General features: G+C 35.4%; 1 protein-coding gene across 3 annotated transcripts in view; it reads left to right on the forward strand.

Annotated features, from left to right (window-relative positions):
- The first annotated feature begins 3,180 nt into the window (after positions 1-3,180).
- Positions 3,181-23,311, forward strand: part of LOC128981884 (paired box protein Pax-6-like) — an 88,072-nt gene continuing 67,941 nt past the window's right edge. For all 3 annotated transcript variants that reach the window (XM_054400861.1, XM_054400862.1, XM_054400863.1), the window contains exons 1-2: positions 3,181-3,366; positions 19,488-19,610. In XM_054400861.1, coding sequence (XP_054256836.1) covers positions 19,598-19,610 — 13 coding nt within the window. In that variant the 5' untranslated portion in view covers positions 3,181-3,366; positions 19,488-19,597. The remainder of the gene's footprint in view (positions 3,367-19,487; positions 19,611-23,311) is intronic.

Here is a 23,311-nt window from a genome sequence, read left to right on the forward strand (position 1 = left end):
GTCGATACTAGGCCACGCCCCCTCGTCTGGACCAATCACAGCGCTGAGTTCCCACAGGGGGAAGTGGAGTCGTGGTAACAGCTGGTCTCGCGCGTTCATCACTTCTTTTCAAGCCTCGTTTTGGTTTATGATGTTCAGACCGCTTTTCAAATGCTAAATCGGACACCCCTGAATACTTTTTGGTTGACCGTTTCCTCCCCCTATGATTTTGACCCATTAGACCACCGCTTATTTAAATAAACGCTCATACGATTTGTTAGTTAAATAAACACTGCCGCATATATTTGCCTGTTGAAGAGGGGCGTGAATTAATCGCGAGTAGTTCTGGAGGTTGAATTGTGTAAATTAGTACAAATTTAAGGATCTGCAGTAAAGAAAAGATTCTTAATAATACCAAACCGACTTAACAATTACTCCCCTAATGTATGCTATACAAGGAACAAATCAAGAAACAGTACAAGCAAGCATTACCGGAACAACAAAAATTGCCCACAATTTAACATCTTTTAAAACACTAATAGGTTTAAATATTTATACTAGTTTTGTTTTTGATTTGCCTTTGAAATTGTTAAAGTTTCTACACTTTTCAGTTTATAATACAGAATAAAACAATAAATATTTTGGTTTCGTTATACAGATTAAGGATGAGTCAAAATATAAAAACAAACTGTTATTTGGTTCTAGGCCTAGTGATGGATTTTTTGTTAGAGGAGTACCTCAAGGATCTGTACTAGGACCAATCTTTTTCTTAACATAATCGTACAGATTGAAAATGGTAAACTACTATATTTGTTTAGAGAAATCACTTGTCTGCAATTCTTGGGGCTTACCGCTGTTAAGTATCATATAATACTAAAAAACAAAAACTGTAAAGCCCAGTTACAAAACCATTATTTTTCGAAAACGCCAAAAATTACATTTGCAAAGTATGATTTTGGGTTTAAGCATAAAACCCCGCATAAAAAACACAAAAAGCATAAAATGCTCAGCTAGTTTAAAATTTGGTTTGATTTACAGATTTGATTCATAATTTTCTTGTATCTTGAATTATGTTGTATAATTTTATCCCTCTGTTGCGGTTCTTGTGGGTTTCTTCCAGTTTATGTTGCTGTAGTGTTTCTTCTTCTGGTACTGTGGTTAAATTTTGGATCGACAGTCCAACTTTATTGTTTGGGTATTACTTTGTTTAGGTACCAGGATGTTAATGTAAACATTTGTTTAAAGATTGGTTTGCAATGTTCTTGATAATGAGGTTAATTTAATAATTTAAGGATCTTAGTATTTCTTCCTCAAGTACGAAAACCGATTGGAAGGGAAGAGGTATGCACTTGCTGCGCACCATGAAACAATTCTAAAAACGGAAATGTCATTCCATAAATGCATGGTAAACATTTTTGGTTGTAGCAAAGTCTGAAAAAATTGTTCTTCTAAGTACATAAATTGGTGTGGGTAATTTTTGCTTAAGGAAGTTAATATTCTGTTCCCATTTTAGTTTCTCATCTGAAAAACGTCGCGTAACCTCCTTTACTGTTTTGAAGGAAAAACATTAACTGAACGATTCTGTCTCATCCTCCACCTCGCAGTTCCATGATTTCTAAATTTGATTTGATTGGTTAGCCTTTTTTTAAATCGTCTAGTTTAATTTTCCAGACTTTTTATTCTTCGGTAGCATAGAATAATCACTTATTCAATGGCGAATTTGTTTTTAGGACATATTGCTCGTTGTAGGAATAGTTACCTATCTAACACAAAAAAAGCTCTCGCACAAGAAAAGTACTTTTTACTTTTAGTGAATTTCCCATATAGGGAATGAGCTATTACCGTAGTACTCATGGTAAGACCTGGACGCGGCACCGATTTTTTTCGTTTTGAGGTCCCTAGAGGCCAAAAACACCATCTGTTCAAATTCATATACTGTATATATATATATATATATATATATATGTGTGTGTGTGTGTGTGTGTGTGTGTGTGTGTCTGTCCGTTAGCGCGATAACTCGAGCAAAAATGATCCGATTTTGATGAAATTTGGTACAAACATGTAAACCTACATTTATTCGAACGAGTTCGCGATCCAGCATAATCGGACCATGGGAACAGGGGTTTATGGGGGGTTTTATGGGGTAAAATGGGGTTTTCCCATTCCCCCCCCCAAAAAAACATAAAATTTTAGAATTTCTTTCCCAACCATTTTGTAGAGCTTAAAAAAATAAATAAATTAGTATATTGAAGCATTGTTGTATGCCTAACGGTCACGGAGAAAATTTAAAAAAATGCAAATTTAAAATTCCCATGTTATTTTTATGGAGAAAATGAAAACTGTTGTAGTTTACTTGTTTATGGATATAAGTTATGTTGATCAAATTTGGCAAACTTTTTTATTTCATCCTATACTATTGTTGTTTGGTCAAAAAACACTGTTTACCTTCCCCGTAGCAGCAAACCTAAGCACTCGTTATATGTAATGATATTTAAATTGGGAATAAATATGTCTTATTTATGGAAGTATTTTAGTAAATATGTAATCAGACAAGTTGAAATTCGCTTTGTCTGCAGGTTTGCTGCGGCGGGGATATTTTAGGTTGTCTTGATATGTGAATAAGTAGGTATATCTATGCACCTAGTGAGTTCCAAACATGCCCAGTGGCAGTGAGTCCTTCTAGAGTCACGAAAATTACAGTATTAGCCTACATAGCTAAGTCATTGGTGTTTGCAAGATATGAACTTGGACCCTAGGAATGAAGTGTTGTCGTGGAGAGCATAGACGACTCCGAGCCACCAATATGATTTAGTAAGAGCCACCAATGACTGTCGAAGTTCAAGGAATGACTTTTTAGATTACCACCCAGCCGCTATATACACACATACACTCCGTTGAAGACGTCAGTAGGCAAATGCGTCTTGACAATAGTAGTGTTTACCTTACCTAATCTGTTTCCTAGAAGTTTCACCTTCGCCTAATTGGTCTCGAAGTGACCTCGCTGATCCGACCGCGGAAAGAGCATCAGTAGGAGGGGTGAGTCCACTTCCCCCTGCGCGACTCCTCCTCCGGCCAGTAGGGGTGGTAGCTACCCCCTCCACCGCTGTAGCGTGTAGCGTGTAGCCTAGACCCGACGACGGCAGTCGCTACCCGTGTGGACTGAAGCGTGTGCCTTCAGAGCCGTGTCATCATCACGCCACAGTAGACTATCACGCCACCGTCGTCTTCACACCTGATTGGTCATCGGCCAAGCATGAGTCCGAGTGTCCGTGTTTAACTAGTGTAGTCTCCGTGTACGGTACGTGTCGCGCCGTGTCGGTGTCGGTGTCACTTCGTCCAGGATTAGAGCCCAAGACTCGAGCGTGGAGCTACCCCTGAGTCTTATTGGTGAGTTGAGTTCGTCAAAACTTCGGATAGGTATTGAAAAGTAAGGTTTAGTGTCTACGAAAGTGCAATTTTTGATTAAGATGTCCAAGACAAATAGGCCTACTATGGAAAAAATAAATACTATGAATAGGGTAGACCTAATGATAGTTTCGCTGACATTGACAAACCACTCTGTAATTAGTTTGTGGCGGTAACGACAAGTTATTTATTTACTCCAACGGCAATACAGTATCATCACCAATTTACAATGTAGATATAATGTCCCCGTGACAATGTTAGGAGGTTATGGTGTAAATTACGATATTTTTTATCCCAGAATATGCGAATTGATTTTAACAGTCCTTCCTGAGATTATTATTTTAGCTTTAGATTACGATTTGTGTGAAGTTTCTGAGGTCATTGCAAATTTACAGTTTTGCAAAACCCCAACCTATTAAAAAAACAATAGCGTTGGATATTAGTCGAAGATAGCGTTATGCTTGTTTTGATATTAAATATCAATTACTGTAGTAATTATAAGAAAGAATTGTGATTCGATATCAAAGATTTATTTATTGACGGAACATGTGCATCCAAAGATGGCAAAACGTTACTTTTCAGACTAAATACATGTCATACATGAAGGTAAGAACAGACAAAAATGACTAACATAAAAATATGATGTGTGATAATTTATGAAGAATATTTACTATCACGATAACGACAGGTCAGTCTGATAATGATGACAGTAATTAATTAATTTTTAATTCATTTACGGTACCGGTAATAAATATTTTACAACATGTATCATTGAATAAGTAGGTGATTTGTAATAGGTTCTTGAATTATAATCTTAAACAAAAGTGGTGAACTAACCTAAGATATTAATTTAACAAACAACAAGGTGCATTTGACAATTCCCCGGTCTCCAAGGACTGCGGCGAAGACTTCGATGGTAAAATCTACGATTAACCTAATGGTAACCAAGGTGGACACACCAGAAAATTCATGAACTTTAGTGTACTCAAGATGTATTACCAAAACACTTTACCTAATACAACGAGTCATATGTTTTGCGTATTGCAAATGCATTTTAATGAATATTTTACTGTCAGTAAGATACAAATCAATTACAGTAATAAATAAATAAGATATAACTAGATTAAATAACGTGACAATAAACAAAAAGTATTGCAAAACGAGCAAACCCCAACATTAAGTAAATCTTGAGTGTAATTATTTTTTTTTTCCAAAATACATTTTAACGCTTTAAGCGAAACCGTAAATATTTGTTGTTACACTTTGAACATACATGTGTCTTACATTAGCCTGTAGATTGTTCTCTTTATTATAGGTTTGCAAGTACCAGGCACGAATATATGATGATTTTAATAGACTAAGGTATCCTAAAAAAATAAATTTAATTTGTATTCATTTAGATCAAGTCCAAGTAACCTGGAGATCAGTTAATTTTGTTTTAATTTGGGGATGTATTTTTTCGCTATGTTTATATGAATAACATTAAACTAATTTCACTTTTTTTTTAACTAATTCGTTTAATTGATGGATTATAAACGCTTTTGTGGTAAGGATGAGTATTTAGAGAGTTTGAGGGATTTATAAAATATGAGTAAGCTAATATTGTAACATGTTTAGATGAGAAAGGTCACATTTTAGGTACCAAGATTGTTATTTTAAAAATGTGTAGGGTCAAAATCTATTTAAATTCTTCTGCCCAGTGGGCAGTCGTATTTTAGGTACCAAGATTGTTATTTTAAAAATGTGTGTAGGGTTAAAATCTATTTAAATTCTTCTCCCCAGTAAGATTTCTAAATATTTATGGAGGATAAAAATTCTGTTTACATGTACGATGGTAATTAGTCCGTGAAATGAAAGTAATTTGTTTGATAAACTTTCTCATCTATATTTTCAGATATTCTCTAACGATTAATATATTGTAAGTATTTTATGGGGCAAATTTACTGAATGGCCAGGTTTCAATCAAGCCAAATCATTAGTAACGAGCAATTTAGAAAGAAAAAGTAAGTTATAGCGGGCTTAAAAATCGTTGAATTGTTCTTAACGACAGGAAATGTACTACTGTAATAATAAAATGGCCAAAAATTATTTAAATGACGTTTGATTAGTAATGGGGTACGAATTTACAAATATACTAATAATAACATGCTTGAGAATATTGAAATAACGTTTGATTAGTAATGGGGTGTGAATTTACAAATGTACTAATAATAACATGGCCAAAAATTATTCAAATAACGTATGGTTAGTAACTGGGTACGAATTTACAAATGTACTAATGACATGGTCAAAAAAAATTTAAATAACGTTTGATTAGTAATAGGGTACGAATTTACAGATGTAATAATAATAACATGGCCAAACATTGTTTAAAACCGTTTGATTAGTAATGAACGGGGGTACGAATTTGCATGACATACAAGAATACTGTAAGTGGTGAGTACATTCCACAGTAATTTATGAGGCAAGGGAAATTAAGTCAGTTGTAAAACGTAAGGAGACCTGTCTCGTCTTGTGGGGTAAGCCAATTTGCAATAATGAACAGCTGATAATGATATTCCAGTCGGATGGCGAAGTTTTGGCCCGGATAATGAGGGAGTGATAATAGAGTAGATAACAACATGGCGGTCGCTTGAGTTTGTAGTACAGTGAGTCCTTGGTGTAGACGGTCGTAAAAAACTTACCTGGTTTTGAATACCAGCGTAAAGTTATAGTATATAAATGAAACGCTAATTCCTAAGTCTCCTAAACTGTTGTTGACCTGTTTTTTTATTAGACAGTAATTGGATTTTATTAGCGAAAAATTGGGTTTAGTTTCTTTTATTATTTAAAATATGACTGTCATCATGCCATTAGATTAATTATTATTGTTTTATTGTTATTCCAGACAAACTTTATTTTTTATTTTTTTTATTTACTTTTGACCAAAAATTCATCTCCGATGGTATATCAGATGCAACATCGGTGGTGACAGTGCGAATAATACACGATTAATTATACGAAGCCCCCTTTATGGATGGTTTGAAGTTTTGTCCTTTCTCACGTTTTAGGCAATAAATAGGACGTGTTAAGATACTGTAATGAATATCAACGAGTTTTTAAAATCTTAAGAAATGTTTTTGATTTTTAAGACTCATATACGTTTTATTACATAGTAATGTTTTCAAAAGTCACGTTCTCGAAAATTTCTTGATTGTCGTTCATGCGGTTTGAGAGGATTTCGCATTAAAATTGAGATAATGTTTTGTTTTACAGTATCATACTCTTAGACGTCTCAAGATTGGGAATACGTTAGGGATAAAACAAAGAGTTTGTAAAACGTATGTTAGTGTTGGTTTGAGGTAATTTACTCGATTAGTTTATTTATACTGGGTGTCGGGCCGCGCTTATGATTTCCACACTTAATTGAGTGCGCAGTACAAGATGTTTTAAGATTTTATGCTCCTTATAGTACAGTAAACTACACAGTGTTCAGATTACTGTGGTGTTAGTTCAAATACTCACTTTTTTATTTCGTCGGAAGAGAGACACCGACACAATATTACAGAGCAATATGCAAGATTAAAGGATTACAATATGTCAAATAATTGTCTAAGGATCTTATTCTGACGTTTGTAAATTACCATAATTATAAGGTTTGCAAATGTGTTGTGAAGGAATACAAAAGTTTTGGTTTATACGACAAATGGCTAGTGGTGTTAGTTTACCAAAAGGTTTTTTTTTCTTTTCAAAATGATGTGTATTTCTAAGACAGACTTGGCGCCATTTGCTAAATTTGTAAGTGCAGAAAATATAATATTTTGATTTTTTATAACATTAGAATTATTGGTTCACTAAGTCCACGTCCATAACAACAGCCCACTGTTGGTTGACGTTGACAATCTATGTAAAGCTTGGCATTTGTTGCTGGAATTAACTACTTACATCAGCATTCTGCACTTACACAAAGACAAGACAAATATATTATGCATAAAGAATAATTGAAACATTCAATTATTCTGAATATTAAACAGTGACGGTGCTGATAAGGTAGGCGAATGTAAAAAGATTAAACCAGCAGATAGATTAGATTTTTGTAGATCACTTGCAGTTTAGTTGTTCAAACATGTTCTAAAGATAGATCGGCGGCGGTTTTTCGATTTGTTTTATTTTATTTCGCGTAGGAGTAATAAATATTTTGAAAAAAGGAAATGCTAAGGGTATTGTAGGACTCAAAAGTGTATTTTTACAATTTCCATAGCCTCCGTGAGGATATTAGAGTTGTAATTTGGATTAAAATATATGTGTATTAATTGCACACAAAAAAGGTGCACACAACAATTTAGTTTAAGATACAATTATCAATTTTGAAGCTTTTTAATGAATACATTGATAGCAAAAACACATATTTCTTATACTGGAAATCGAGAAATCTAGATTTATTTGCCTTTGTTCGTGGATAATATTGTGATTTCGCATCGTCAAGGATGTGTAAATACACAAAAAGCTATCATAATGACTATTCGTGAGTAAGTGCAAATATTTGTTTCTAATTACGAGGTAATTTTGAATTTAAGTAACAAATTTGTAGCAAAATAGAAACTATAAAGGTCACAATTTACTTATTTTTTCCATCGATTAGATTAAAATACAGTCCAATTCCACAACATCCATGCGGTAATTTTGGCATTGGAGAGGAAGAAAATTAATTGAGTCCATTTTAGAACGAAAATAAACATTATTACGAATTTTGCAAAACAAATAACAGTTTTCGATAAAGACCGATAATAACAAATCGGAGTTAAAGGCATTCAGCGATTGGTTCTGCTAATCTATAGTTAATACCAGGCGATAATGAGTTTTCCCGCGTTGTATTAAAATGCAATGTAAATTCTGTGGAAATAATTTAAAATGTCCGACACCTGATAAAAACCGGCGAAATAATTAATGCGAAACTGCACGAGCCGTAACAGGCTTTGTCCGTGATTGGTTTTCCCCGAGTTTTAAATCGAATAAAAACCGAACTAATCAAGAGTTTTAAATTATCCGGCAATGTTTTGTCCGCTTAATCTCCATTTTTATTGAGCTCGCCACTTATAATGTGTTGTGATAGTTTTTATATTAGTGAACACTGTTTAATCTCATTAGAGCGTTAAAATTTCGCCTCTTTTGTGTTTTAATATTTGTTTTTCGTTACGCCACTGAAAAGTTTTTTATGTTTGAATAGAGATGTATAGTTTTGCTCACTTTGTGAACTTTGTTTAGTTTTTGTGGTTTAATTCCACTTTGTTTACTCGTCGGTTCCAAATGTATAGTTACAGTGCATTAGAGTTGTGATGTGAACTGTTTTACATCTGAAAATTATCCATACACAACAATTGACTAAATAATTGAGCTTACCAAACTATTGTATTCTGTAATGCTTAATATGCCTACTCTTCAGTGCTAAAATGTAAAATCTCCTAACTTAATCTGTAAATAGTTTGCGTGGACAACAGAAATAATTTCCTGGTAGTTTTTAAAATGGATTTCGAGGGGTCAGGTAGGTATTCGGGGTGCATGAGCTGCAGAGAATTCTACATATCGCGTTCGATGACCTCAGAATGTTCTGAAATCTCAGGTCAGATTTCAGTGCGATTCTGCAGTGAAACTTCTAGATGGATTGTGAACTTGTGCTGCTAGCACTATTGCTATGAAAACATTTTTCCTATGATCTAAGTTTTCTGAATCTAAAATTACATTAATTTTAAAAGTTCTAACATAATATGTTACGATTATAAACATGACGTTGCTATAAAATCTACAAGTTTTACACGGCCAGTGTCTGCATGAGATTGGACCAACAAATCGTGCAATCAGTGATCACGTAAATTAGTGTGTACAAAGTGGGTTAAAATGTTAAAATGCATGAAGCCGCGGTGGCGCATCTGCATACGATTTGTTCAATTTTGGCGGGTGAATAATGTCTGTTGTCGCCGGGCCTGTAGTTTTGGCGCGAACTGATGATTGGGTGTTGACATCGTGTACTACCTTTCATACGAGGTTGTTAAAATTATTGACAATTTTTAGTAAGAGTGGAAAATGTAGAAACAATTCGGTTTTTGCTACCCTTTGGAATCTTTGGATAACTTACTAGCTATGCGATATGAGATTCAATATTAGAAAGTATGTCGCGATAATTGTGTTATATCACTTTATTGTGTTTTCATTTTTCATTTCTGTCCATCAAGATTTCTAAACAGCTCAGACTCTAGTTTTTCTCCTTATAATGGGATTTGTTATCTTAATAGATTTTATTGGATGATTTCGTTTAAATACTTATGTTGTATTATGTTTACGTAAAATTAAAGCTGTATTAGGGTACTTTAATACGTAATTTAGTTGTAACATTTCTGTCGATTCGTTAAGAATAATAAAGAAATGCATCACTGAAGATTTCCCACATTGACAAATACCATTGATAACCAAAAGTTGCTGGAGCTTATCCAAACCATCGATTACGCTTATAAGGAATAAAAATTATCAAATAAAACAATAGGCGATGAGACCCAGCTGAAAATCCCACAATCAATGAAAATCTGCAATCCAACCGTCAACATGACGGTTTTAGTCGCATATATTTTACATTCATTTCGAGTCTGATACACACAGTGTAGTTTATCTTCGCAGCTGTAACATTTTTTGTCTTTCTCGATTCGTTTAGGATTGAAATTAAAAATCGCATAACTGAAGGTTTCCCACAAAAAAAACATTGATAGCCAAAAGGCACCAGCAGCACACTGTACCTTCATTGACCATTACTGTATTTTTTCGTGTTGTGTTTCCATACAAATAGTACTCGCTTAAATTATTGATTGTGACGTAACATTTGGTTCTTGACATATGTTTTACATTAACAGCTGATTGATGCTATGTTGATGTAAAATACTGCAGAGATAATCTGATACACAGAGTCGATATGTGAATGTGTGTAGCCTGTAGATATTCATGTTCTCGTTAAAGTCCTGATTGATTTTCATATCACTGTATTGTTGTTCGACATTTAGTCTAATTAGTGCACTTCAGTCACCTAGTTAATCACAATAATTGATTGAAGATGATGTTTCAATAGTGTTGTGTGATATATTACGCGTGTGGTAGTTTTTGGAACGAAGTTTATTTTTCAGAGAGTCGTTTTGTTCCTCTATATTCAAGTCGTTATCATTATTTATATTGTTAGGTGGTACAGGATATGGATCAATTGACGCTTTTATACTTGACGCTTCAGTTTGTTGATGTATTCTCTGTGTTTATAAAGACTTTATGCTCTATATGTACGGCACTATTAGCCCGGGGAATTTTTACCCATAAGTAGATAGCCTGCAATAAAATTTGCCATGAAAAAGAAACATTTTGTCATCATCAAGAGTTCCATCATAGTACACACCAAAATACGATCCGTATTTCCCAAGGAGGATCTTCTCACGCCGTCCGATGTCCAGGCAAAAAACAGGTAATTTAATTTTTGAACGGAAGTTCTTGCAGTTTTCAAAATTCAGCGGTGCAGACTTATTTTTTTGTACTATCGTAGAAATGTCTCCATAAGCAGGGTATTTAGTCATCAGCGTGTGGGTGTCAACATCTTACCCGGACAACACAGCCAATGTATTGGTTATTTGATGGTTGCCGCTGCCAGAGGTCTCCATAAGTAGGGCGTTTAGTCATCAGAGTGTGTATGTCTTACCTGAGTAACATAGCCAATGTATCGGTCGTTTGAAGGTCGCCGCTGCCTCAGGTCCCCATAAGCAGAGTGTTTAGACTTCAGTGTGTGTGTGTGACATCTTAGCCAGACAACACAAGCAATGTATCGGTTGTTTGAAGGACACCGCTGCCACAGGTCTCCATAAGCAGAGTGTTTAGACATCAGCGTGTGTGTGTAACAACTTAGCCAGACAACACAGGCAATGCATCGGTTGTTTAAAGGTTGCCGCTGCCTCAGGTCCCCATAAGCAGAGATCACAGTGTGTGTGTAACATCTTAGCCAGACAACACAGGCAATGTATCGGTTGTTTGAAGGTTGCCGCTTCCACAACACTAGCAGCTGCTGCGGTCTTCTCTACAAACATGGAGGTCGGGATAATCACCCTCATTATGAACATCACAATACCTCGGCAGATGCGCTACTCTGTGATACACTCCGTTATATACTGTAGTCTCCCCTACTACCCCTGGCTACTCCATCTTGCTTGTCTAGCGGGGTTTGCAACGGTACTGCTTTATTTGTTCATCAATTTATAATGGGGTTTAATGGAGGATTAAGATTATGGGTTTCCGCGATTTGTGCAGTGTATCTGCTTGTGAGTTCGGTATATATTTTACCAGTATTAGACTAAACCTATGCCATTGAACACTTGAAGTATTTATGCTAGAAACTATGCTTCGTTTAGGTTTGCCTTTCTTGGAATCAGGGTCTCTTTAGATTAATTTAAGTATGAAGGTACTGTACATTCGGTATCAATTGAGCATCATTTGAGTGTGTTGTTGTAGTCTCTTCATTTAGAGGTTATTTCAATCACTAACTTTTAAAATTTTGTGACCGCAGATTCGAAAACTGTAATTTAATTGACATAAACTACCAAAAGTAGTTCCTACTGGAAAACAAATTTTCTTTTTACGTAGCCTATTTTATTGCGTTTCAGTGCCCTGATAGCAACTAACAAGTTTTTAAAACTGTTCAGGTAAATTTTGCAGTAGATTATTTGGTAAAAGTATGATAGACCAAGTTTTGTATTTTATTTGGTTTACATAGTTTTTAGCTTGGTAAATTGACAAGAACTAAGTAGTTAATCATTACTTCCTATGCATATACAGCACATAAAACCTCTTAAATTTTCATCAGGTGATCTATATGACAAATCTATGTTTAATATGTATACACTCCAATAACGTTGCAACGCTGTACTGTATTAGACATAGCAAGTAGACTTAATACTTTGAACCTGCTGGTAACGTGTGTTTAAAATACCACACAGGTGATGGGAATATTTTGCATACCCTAAAACACTTTCCAGGAGTTTCTCTCTTGATTTCTCAAAGTTTCTGGAGTAGTAGACCTACTATAGTTTAAACTGGTGACTTTTTATCATGCTAAAGATGATTTAAGTACCATGAGTACATGAACAGCTGTCAGAATTGCTACTAATGTCAGTAGGTTACTGTTTTTTTTATTTTTTTTTACAAATTCATCGCTCAATTCAGTATTTTTGTTGATAATATAATTGCATTAGACTAGTAAAAATAGTGGCATAATTCCATTGGCTCTACACACATAGTCTAAATGAATCCAGATTATGAAAGCTTTACAAGCGTTTTCTCCGAAATGAAAAACATCAGCGCTCAATTGTACCCGATGTTTATATTTATTTGCGTAATTAATTTTAAAACGAAGCCGGGGTTTAAACGGGGTTAGTTTTTAATATGAATGGGTTGAAAAGCGATTGAGCTTGTTCAGCGCTAGATCATCAATATGAAGTAGGCTTTTGATAAATATCTGCATTATAGTGAGATTTAAACTGTTAGAGTGCAGGGCTTACATTATGCAATCCTATGGCGAATTTTTAACCCGGATTTTATTTTAGTAGGTTATTGAAACATATCTATTTAATAAAATAGATATGTAAAATCCGCAAGTAATAACTTGCGTACCTTAAGCGTTCGTTTTCCTTGAGTGTTTGGAGACAATTTCAGTTTAGGGGGAAAATTTTCAAATTTGTGTCATATTATATTAAACGGGCTTTGAGTCCAGAGTGCACGGTTGAAGATTACACCCTGGTGCAGAAAGAATACTAATTTGTAAGTCTTTACAGTATCTGTGTTATTTGTTCAAACACATTAACGAATATCGAAGTTGTGTATGAATTTTATAAAGTATATTAAATTCAACCGTAGTATTGTCTGGGAGTTTACGTTGAAATTTCATCAATTCCGCTTGTTGTTCTCACATAACATCTTTGATTAAAATTGAACTTACACATATTGTACTGACTGGTGGTAGGGCCAAAAAACACGGCCAAGAAGTTATATTCCGTATGATGGAACCTGTCTCCTGACCAACCGTCTTACCTGGGATTGACCGCATTGCTCAGTCCCAGGAAGAAAGGTTCCACCATACAGACTATAGTGGCGACGCGATGTTTCGATTGCGTTGCGACAATCCTTGGAACAAACTGCTGGCTACAGTTAAATGATAATATACTAAATAAAACTAATACAGTGCTTTTCCTCACACGGACTCGATGTTATTCCATTGAAATTAAATAAAAACTCTAGCCTTTCTTAAATTTCAGCAACTTCAACGAAAACTTAACTTGCACATTGTACATATTTAAAATCAATTAAATCGCATTCCTCGCACAGTACAATCGTTCTGCATTGAAATTTCAATTCGACTTTTCACCCAAGTATTAAAAGAGCGGGGACCTTTGAGCTGGAGCACTTTTTATTCGATTTAATGAGTCAAGGCAATAGTGTAGTCTGATCAAGATGATGAATAACCTCAAGTTGCAGTTGACAGCGCCACCAACGAGGCGACGACTTCAAACGGACCGCGACGACGTCGGTCACCTACACACGCACACACACACACGAGCGCAGTATGAGCCACGCGACTCATTACCATCGCACATTCAAATCTCAGCTTTGATCGCTGTGGTCGCTGTAATTGTGCGACCCGTGCTAGTGACCCTGTCTTAATTACAGCACGTTTTAACGACACTTCAGCCCTATAGTTTGTTTAACCTCTATCTAGTGCTTTTGGCGGCGGCGTCAAAGACATCGCCGCGACAATGTAGCAATCGTGGTTCGAGTGTGGTTTGTGTAGATCAAAGTGCACGGTGACTACTTGACTTGCGCACATTCTTGTTTAGGATTTAATTAAGACGTTTTGTAATTTTCTCTAATAGACACTTGATGTTTTTTAACAGTCAACCCTATGTGAAGTTAGACAATATTTTTTCAACTTCTGGATACGGTGCACGGGTTTTAGTGTAATTACGAATATATATGTGGATAGATCAGACGATTTGACTGCAAATTTTAACAATATATTTGTTATTAGGTCTTTTACGGCATATGCGGGACTATTGTTCGTATTTTGTATATGTATATATCGTAAATTTTTTTGAAATAAAGCAGATTTTGATTTGATTTGATTTTATTTGATTTATTCAGTGTTAATTTTAATGTTTTGTTTAATTTCTAGATGGTAAAAATATCCAGTTATTCAACATCGAAACTATCATTCATGTCCATTTATCAATGTTTTTGGAAACATTACAACTTGAAATCATCACAATCAGTATAATATGGGACTTATAAATCTCCCTGTTTCTGTAATGCAAATAGTGTACAGATAAGTTATTTGGCACTGTTTTCTACGCTGCGCATCGCCGCAGAGTCATGCATTGCGGATGATTATGCATGTAGTCGAGACTGAAGCTATTTAATTAATGATCCCAGCCCAATCACTCGAAATTGGCTGCACGGGGCTTAAGGGCCGCTGCCCTGCATAATTGCAAATATCAGCGCGCGCAACGCTCATATTTAATGCAATAACTCAGTAGTAATTGCACCATGCGCTGCTGCTGGTCGTTGCGCGTACGAGCGCCGGTGATAATCAAGTAATAACTCCCAGTCAACATTATTTGCCTTTTGCTTGAATCAAATCCAAACCTAATTTCGTCGCCGATGTATATTACCGCGTCCCGTTTTTACGTTTGCGTTTTTATTGTTTTATGGCTGTTGTTTTTGCCAATTGTCAATCCGTTGCTTGTTTACGTTTCAACTAGTGATTGGGGAAATTTGATAGTGCCTGGAAATGTAGTTAGCACGTTGTCTTGTCCAAACAGTAGATAAATCATGGTTAGTCGTAAATTAGATAAATATTTTTGTTTTAACCCGAATTATAATCAATTACGATGTGGCAAAATAGATGGGAGGCAGCCCTTATCATCTGAGATAACTTCCACTTGTAAACCTTATTATATGAAGAAGTTGTAATAGGAAATATAATTACATGTCATATACAGCGTTTACACATATAAAACGTTTGTGTATCTTATTTCTACGATCGTTATAGATAACCTGTAATACATAAATTAGCATTTACAAGGAAATTTTAGAAAACCCTCGAATTAGCTGTAACTATAAAAGACAATACAATTAGAGTCTTAGTCGGTTTTAAGTTTCCTAACGGCCTATAACATCCGCCCTACAACAGTTGACCGTACATTTTACTGCAGTATTATAAAGAGTGGCGCAATAAAGGCGTCTTAACTACGGGAGTTTGTCGTGGTAAAGGCTGTTTCTGCTGCTAGCCGGTTATTTATGCGCCAAACTGCGCAGTAATTTATATCGAGAAACAAATTAAGAGCGCCGTTGTTTACTTTGTGTGGATTTATGGTGTAGCGTTAAATATATTTTGGGCGCAGCGCTAACCGCCCCCGACAAAGCACTTAAGGAGAATTATGTATCTTGAAGTGGCGTTGGGTGGTTTCGTTCTGGATTTACATAGAGATGAACTATACTATGTATACCGTGGCTAGAGAGCGACTGACTGTTTTATCCCAGGAATGTCTAACTGGATCAAAGTTGAGCCGCGGAGAAAGTGGAGAAAATAGTCCGTCGAACGCGAGGTATTTGAAGTGACACATGAACACCCATGTCTCGCAAAACAATGTAACTATCAGCTTGAGTTTCGAAGAATAAATCTACTATAAAAGAAGAACTTTGTTGGTGTTAATACTTATATCAGCATTTGTAACCCTTCTTCCGATTGTACAGCAAGATTAAAAGGACTTTATTGTTCTATGTTTCAATCGATACAATTTTGATGTTTTTGTAAGCACTATACAGTTGAAAATAATTTTGTTAGTTATTTCGACATTCATTTAAGAAAATATTGTATTTAGGATTTAGACTTTCAATTACAATATTTATATTTGTTTTCTGTAGCATTGACTGTATATATGTTGAGGAATAAAGATGAGCAATAAAGATGTTTTCCTTATTCACTTCAAAGGCGACGTGGAATCAATCTATTACACTAATTTTTTGTTGTTATGTTGTTGTTGTTTGGTAAATCGTTAACACATAATAGTTAAACCTGGTCCGGTTTGCCAGGGAGTATTATGTATACATCGATGATGGCTTACAGAGGCGTTGTACTGTATTTGTTATGTATAATATGTTGTGCACTACACGATGGATGTACTGTCTGTTCACTTACTTAACTAGATAACTATAACGTGACTTTTGTTATTATTTTGGTGAACAAATTATATAAATTCCACCAGAGGAAAACTCATTTCAGTCAAATCTGCGGTGGAAAAAACGAGATCAATATTCCAATAATGCGTTTTCCAAACATTATTTCCATTAGTGGCATCTTGTTTTTATAATCCTGGCTGTTAGTTTATCGGCTAATAAAGCTTAAAAACGGAATGCGTTTATTTTTCAGCCAAATTCAATTAGTGCGCTCGCAGCCAGTCCCCGGCCACTGTTACATGTATATGCGTTTATACTGCAGCCACGTAGGTTGGTAGCCCTGCGGCGAGTTGGCGCCAAATCGGCTGTCACAATCGCGCCGAATGTTACCGCCTCTAGGGATCAACTTTAAATGGTTTTATTCGAATGTTGGCGTAAAATGGCTCTCATGTTTGAGGGTTAATATTAACTTTTGAGTAGCTCTGGGCCGGTCTGTGTTCTACTGTTGCACTGTTTTGGAGTGCTTTGGAAATGGTAAATTCAACAGAAAAGCCATATAGCTGCAGTACATAAATTTGCTAAATATGTGTGTCTGAATCCATCTTGTACAGCACCGTATAGTTTATTCATTTTCGTTACACAATTTTGTAAAAAGGATTATCAACATCATGAAGTTCCTATGAAGATATTGTAGTTCGTCAACCAAATTTGACCCAACTCGCGTTTACTTGGTCTGTCAAATGGATTGTTAGTAAATACAGTAGCAATCAGCTGGGTGTGTTGAAAGCGTTGCAAGAGTTGCGGGTTCGATCCTGCATATCACCAAACATTTAACCCCTTGGGACTTTTCCCAAAAACGTGTTACAGTTCTCTGGTGCAGATAAGTTCTAATATATACAAAAATCATTTTTACCATCATGCACTTAGACTCATTCGCTCAAGGATGGAAACACCTAAATATTTGGAGTCTTAGGAATTTTGTAGGTCATTTAGGGAATTAATAAAATTTCTATTTAGGTAATTTGTGATTAATTAAACTAACGTAGTCTTAATAACAATAAAAGTCTCTTAATAAATCAGTTGACAGAATATACAATTTAACAGTTTTATAAGTCCTGAATACATACGAGTTTTGTTATATTATTTAAATGCAAAACCGGGATTTTTCAGCTCCGATAAACGAAAACTTGATTTGCATTTTTATTTCTCTTTAGCGTTTAAAGTTGACATTCGTATACCTTTGTCCTCTATGGACTATTTTAATGGAAATGCTTTGTTTGGTCGGACTCGATGTTTATTTTACTGATTTAAAATAGGCGATTCCCGACCGAAATTAATTCATTACCCACGGCTGACGGAGCCACCAATTCAATTTGCGAGTTCGTTTAACAATTTGAGTGAACAATTATTTAAATAGTGACGTTAGTTTGGATTGCAAATTGGACGTTTTTCCGATGCGGCAAAACTATGAAACAGTGTTTGTTTAGCATTACACCCGGGCGGAACATAAATAACGCAATACTGTAATTATAAATAAATTGGCAAACAAAGACCTGCACGCTAATTACTGGAATAAATTAAGAGGTTAAGTTATAAAATGCGAGCGTTGTTTGGCTTCTAATAAACAAAATAAATAGAGGCAAATGAGATTTTAATTGACTTTCAAAAGTCAATGAGTTATAAAATTAGAAGTAGTTTTTTCTACTACAAAATATTTCAAATCTATATCATAAAATGTGGTACATATTATTCCATATAACTAACAAATTACGATTTGTGTATTCGGTTAGAATCCGAAATTGATTTGACGGAATTCGTCAGTTTTCCGATAAGTCTAAGGTTGTAGTTCTTCTCACCTCCATATAGCATGAATTCTAAATTATTACAAGTCATCCAATAATTCCATTGCGGTCCAATCATGGAGCGGAGAATAGTAATACTTAAATAACGATTTTTATTATTTAGTCTCTGGAACAAACGAATTACTTGTGTGAATTCAACTCGCTTTGCCATAATATTGGACGCCCCTGGTACAACTTATACGATGTATCGACCTGAACCTCTGCTTGCAAATGTCGTCTACAGGTCCCCTTGGGGGACACATCTTATTATGTATCAATCTTTGACCTATTAACACGGTTGTTGTATTTGTTGTGCACACGATTGTTTGGGAAAAATATCTCGAACATCTATCATTTAGTATGAGGACTTTTCCGCCTAAAAGACCTATTTGGCACAGCGTAAATTATTGTTCAACCTTCTAGCCCTTTGTACACAACTTGTCTGTGTCTATAACAAAATCTTATGAAACACTTTATAAGATATGGCAAATTTCTAACTTTTTTGTTTGCAAATTAATTGTTTGTGACTACAACAAACCCTTGAGGTGCACCTTACAAGTCTTCTCAAGCTTTTATCTTTAGCATACTAAAGTAAAAGCTTATACCTATAACCTACCCTTGTGGTACTCCGTTAATGTGTTAACATATTTAGTTTGATGTATATAATATTCCTTCACCTACTACAGGCCCCTGTTTTATAACTTGTAAGATGTTTAAGCCCTTTAGCTCTTTGTATATAAATTGCTTGCAACTATAACAAACCCCTGAGGTGTCCCTTATAAAATGTTTTAACTTTCAAGCGGTTTGTATACAAATTGCAGACCCTTGACCTACGCATTACAAGATTGTTCAGCCTTTTAGCCTTTTGAATACTGCTTGCAGTTATACCTACACCAAACCCCTAGTGTATTCCTTGTAAGACTTCTCAAACTTCTAACCTCTAGCATACACCTTGCTTGCTGTTGTAGACCAACTCCTGTGGTACACCAAGGATTCTTAACCTTCTAGCCGTTTGTATAGAAGTTTTTGTATGTTTTACAGCGGGGGACGGTAGACCCGGCTCTAGGACGTTGCTCAGTAACGTAGTGGCGGGGGTGGCAAGTCTTGCCGCCTCCAGAGACGCCGCCTCCGCCGTCGACGCCTTCTGGAAGATGCCGCACAAGGGTGAGTCGAACATAAATAAGCTGTGTAGTTGATCGGTAAATTTCATTACAATCATTGATTAAGTAAAGCTAGACCATTTTTAGTGTTTTTTTTTACCAACGTGATTGTTTTTTTTACTAGTTTTTCAAGAACGGTAAAACCTTTCTTTTAACACTTACTTATGGTTTTAACATCACCCGTTTTCTTAGATAACAATAGCATCATTAGCTGATAGCCCACTAACAATATATCTCAATGTAACTTTCCTTGGACTCGAACCAGCGATCTTAAGATTAAGGCGAGCACCCCAACTCTGCTAAGCCGTCACATTGCTGCTGAATTCAGGTCGAACTGCAGTAGAACCGATAATCGTCACCCATATATTACCATGATAACCCAACTTAATGGTCTTTCAATTGTTTTATTCATTTAGTCTAGAGTATGGATGTCATCCATGAACATTTTAAGCGTTGATGCTAAATTTCCGTGTACTTCATTCACCGTGTACTTGATAACTTCAAGGAGAGCCAATAACCTTTTGTAGACGTTTGCTCTTATTGAAAATAAGGTGGGTTTATCAATGCTAAGTTCAACATTGTTATTCAAAATACATGGCGCATTCGTACTTTACTTAAAACACACTTCCTTGGTCTAAATCTGTTGAGAAGAGAAGTTCCCTAAGCGTTCCCTTATTAGGTGGATCACACCAGTTTTGGAAACCCACCTGATCTCGTAAACCTGTGAAGGCTGGAAGCTTTATATGGCGACGCTTTACATGTATTGACAGCAGAGGCTAATGAACAAGATGACTCATACGTTTTAATCTCAGCCCTGAACAAATTAAATAGCTCACATTCGATGTGCTAATAGCAGGGTAGATGAGTGGGCGTAGAGCTTGCTTAGTCGGTCCAGAGAAAAGTCTGAAGCTTGTTTGATAGTTTCCATGAACCATATGCCTTTTATCACTATTTAGTAAATGGCTTGCTCTAAAGAAGCAAATGATCTTGGTCAGTGACAAAGATATCAACTCCAGCATTCAAAACTCTTCTTCGCCTTACAAAAACACACTGGTGTATCAGTGTTGGCAAACTCTATTCCAATCTATTATTTATCACAAGTGTAGGAACACAATATGGCTCCACAGCCGTCTCCTCGAACTACTCACAATATCCGCACACAATACTCTAGTCCGCCCACAATCGTGTTCTCCACACACAATATCTTATTTTGTCCGGTCCCATTCAGTCGTTGTGCCGAGTGACAGTTTCAAGATGACTGTTTATTTGTCCCCCCGGATCGTCTTGACACAATAATTGTTGTTTTGGTCGGCCACCCAGCCCCAGTCTAGGATCGGCCCAATTTGTCGGCGGCGTTGCTTCAAAGGCCGTCACGTGAAGTTCTGATCCCCAGATAAGCCGCGGCGACGTCCAGGCGCTTCTCATCCTTTATCTTGTATCGGGACTTTGATTTGCTTTTAGTTGACGTAGAACGTAGTTGATGTAGAACTGTGGCCTATTTTACTGGGGAAGATTGATGGCCAATTATTTGGATATTATAAACCTTAATTTTAAATCGGTTGGCCAGTAAATTAGCCCCATGTAAAGTAGAGTACTGTACAACGTTTATACACAGAGAAGAAATATAAATTTATATTACTTCTCTGTGGTTTATATTAAAAAATTGATCACATTCTAGGGGAAAATACGAACTTCTCTGCGCGTTTTGAACTGAAGATGATTGTAGGGCGAGTGTCAAATAGACTGAGATGACCTGTGTAACTTTGTAACCGACCAAGATGATCTTGATATAATTCTTGGTTGAATCAGCTGTTCCTTTGGACATTGTAGTGAAAGCTACTCTCTTGTGTTGGATAGTCTGTTGTGAATGACAATGATTAAGAACAGCAGGGTACGTGCAATGCGAACTATCAAAAACCGTCGATTTTTATAAGAACTCTTTATAAGGACTACATAGTATTGAATTGAAAGTCATAAAATGCAATATGCTTGTGTCAATACTGTATGTGTTTAGTATGTGCTTATGACATCGATGTATAACCGTTTGTTTTGGTATCGTACTTCTCAAAATATTGTCTTCTCGAATATGGCATGTTTCTGATGAAAAGTCAATCATATTGAAATGTGAAATCAAAACACTACCTCCAAATACTAAACGTTGAATCGAGTTAAACAAAAATGAAAACAGCAAAAAACACAGATCGTGTGAAAATAATCCCCTCATCTGGCATTACCGGTGGACCGAGAGATGAAAAACCACTAACGAAGTAAAACTGAATAAACGAGGACTTTTCACGCTGGCGGGTTGGAAAAACTGTAAATAAACTGGCAACTGCATGCGGTATAAATATTGAAATCTGTGATCACCACGGACAGACAGACAGACGAACGTGATTTGGGGTGTGTCGTCACAGCGACGAGTATTGGGGGTGGTATAGTATTGGAAACCACCAATAGTTTTTGATTATTTTAATTTCATTCATACTTCTTCTAATGCTTAAATTTTTACATTAAAACACCGTAGTGTGAACGCTAAAGCATTACAAAATAATTAAATAGACTATTGATGATTAAGAATACAAGTAAAGTGTATCATATCACCCGTCTTTAAAATATCATAGAACAATTTAAGAATTTAAAAAAATTTAAGAAATAAAAAGTGAAGGTACGAAATTCTGATTACTACCGGTATCGACAATTTCTTTTAACATATGAATTTACCCACTACTCATTAAATTCAACCTATTAAGTTATTTTATTGCTTGTGTTTTGGATTATAAAATAAAACGTATTAGATTCAGCCATAATAACACGTGAGATGCGACATATCAACGGTTTATCTAAACTTTCAAATATAATTAAACAAGGGATCTTTTATATAAATGTTTATATTAAATATTTATATTAAAGTCATAATAACACGTGAGGTGCGACATATCAACGGTTTATCTAAACTTTCAAATATAATTAAACAAGGGATCTTTTATATAAATGTTTATATTAAATATTTATATAATATTGATAATAAAGTCATAATAACACGTGAGATGCGACAAGATCAACGGTTTATCTAAACTTTCAAATAGAATTAAACAAGGGGTCTTTTATATAAATATTTATATTAAATATGTATATAATATTTATATTAAAGTTAGTAAGCTAAGTGTATTCGTTTTAAATTTAAAATCCTTATACGATTTGCATATTACACTCTGCGATATATGTTTCTTCCTAAGTTTTAATTAGGAAGTCGTCCAATTTACATTTAATTATTGAACTGTTATTAAATATAGTAACCGGATGTTCTCGCCCAAATAACCATTGTCACCTCCTCCTCCAGAGACAGAAATAGGTAGAATGATGCGGGTAACCTCTATATTATTACACACAATTTACTAACTGTACTGTACGACCACCCAACGAGCGCGGCGTTTCACACAATTTTGGATTAAATGTTATAAAAATAAAATGTTCTATGAAACATGAGTTGTTTATACAAAACATATAATTCCTACACAAACTTTAGATTAAAGTTATGGGTAGGCTACGTTAAATTGACTTTCCCAAAAAGAAATTTTGAAAGGCCACATTAAAATTTTAAATAAATCAATGTAGGTATTTCTTTACAGTGTTTATAAAGTGATCTAGGTACTGTTAATAATCTGATGGAATGTGGGTCGAACGCAGATAAAAGAGTTGTATTAT

Source organism: Macrosteles quadrilineatus, unplaced genomic scaffold (genome assembly GCF_028750875.1).
Source record: "Macrosteles quadrilineatus isolate MER2022 unplaced genomic scaffold, UCM_ALF_1.0 Scaffold_55__1_contigs__length_795759, whole genome shotgun sequence".
NCBI classification, from domain to species: domain Eukaryota; kingdom Metazoa; phylum Arthropoda; class Insecta; order Hemiptera; family Cicadellidae; genus Macrosteles; species Macrosteles quadrilineatus.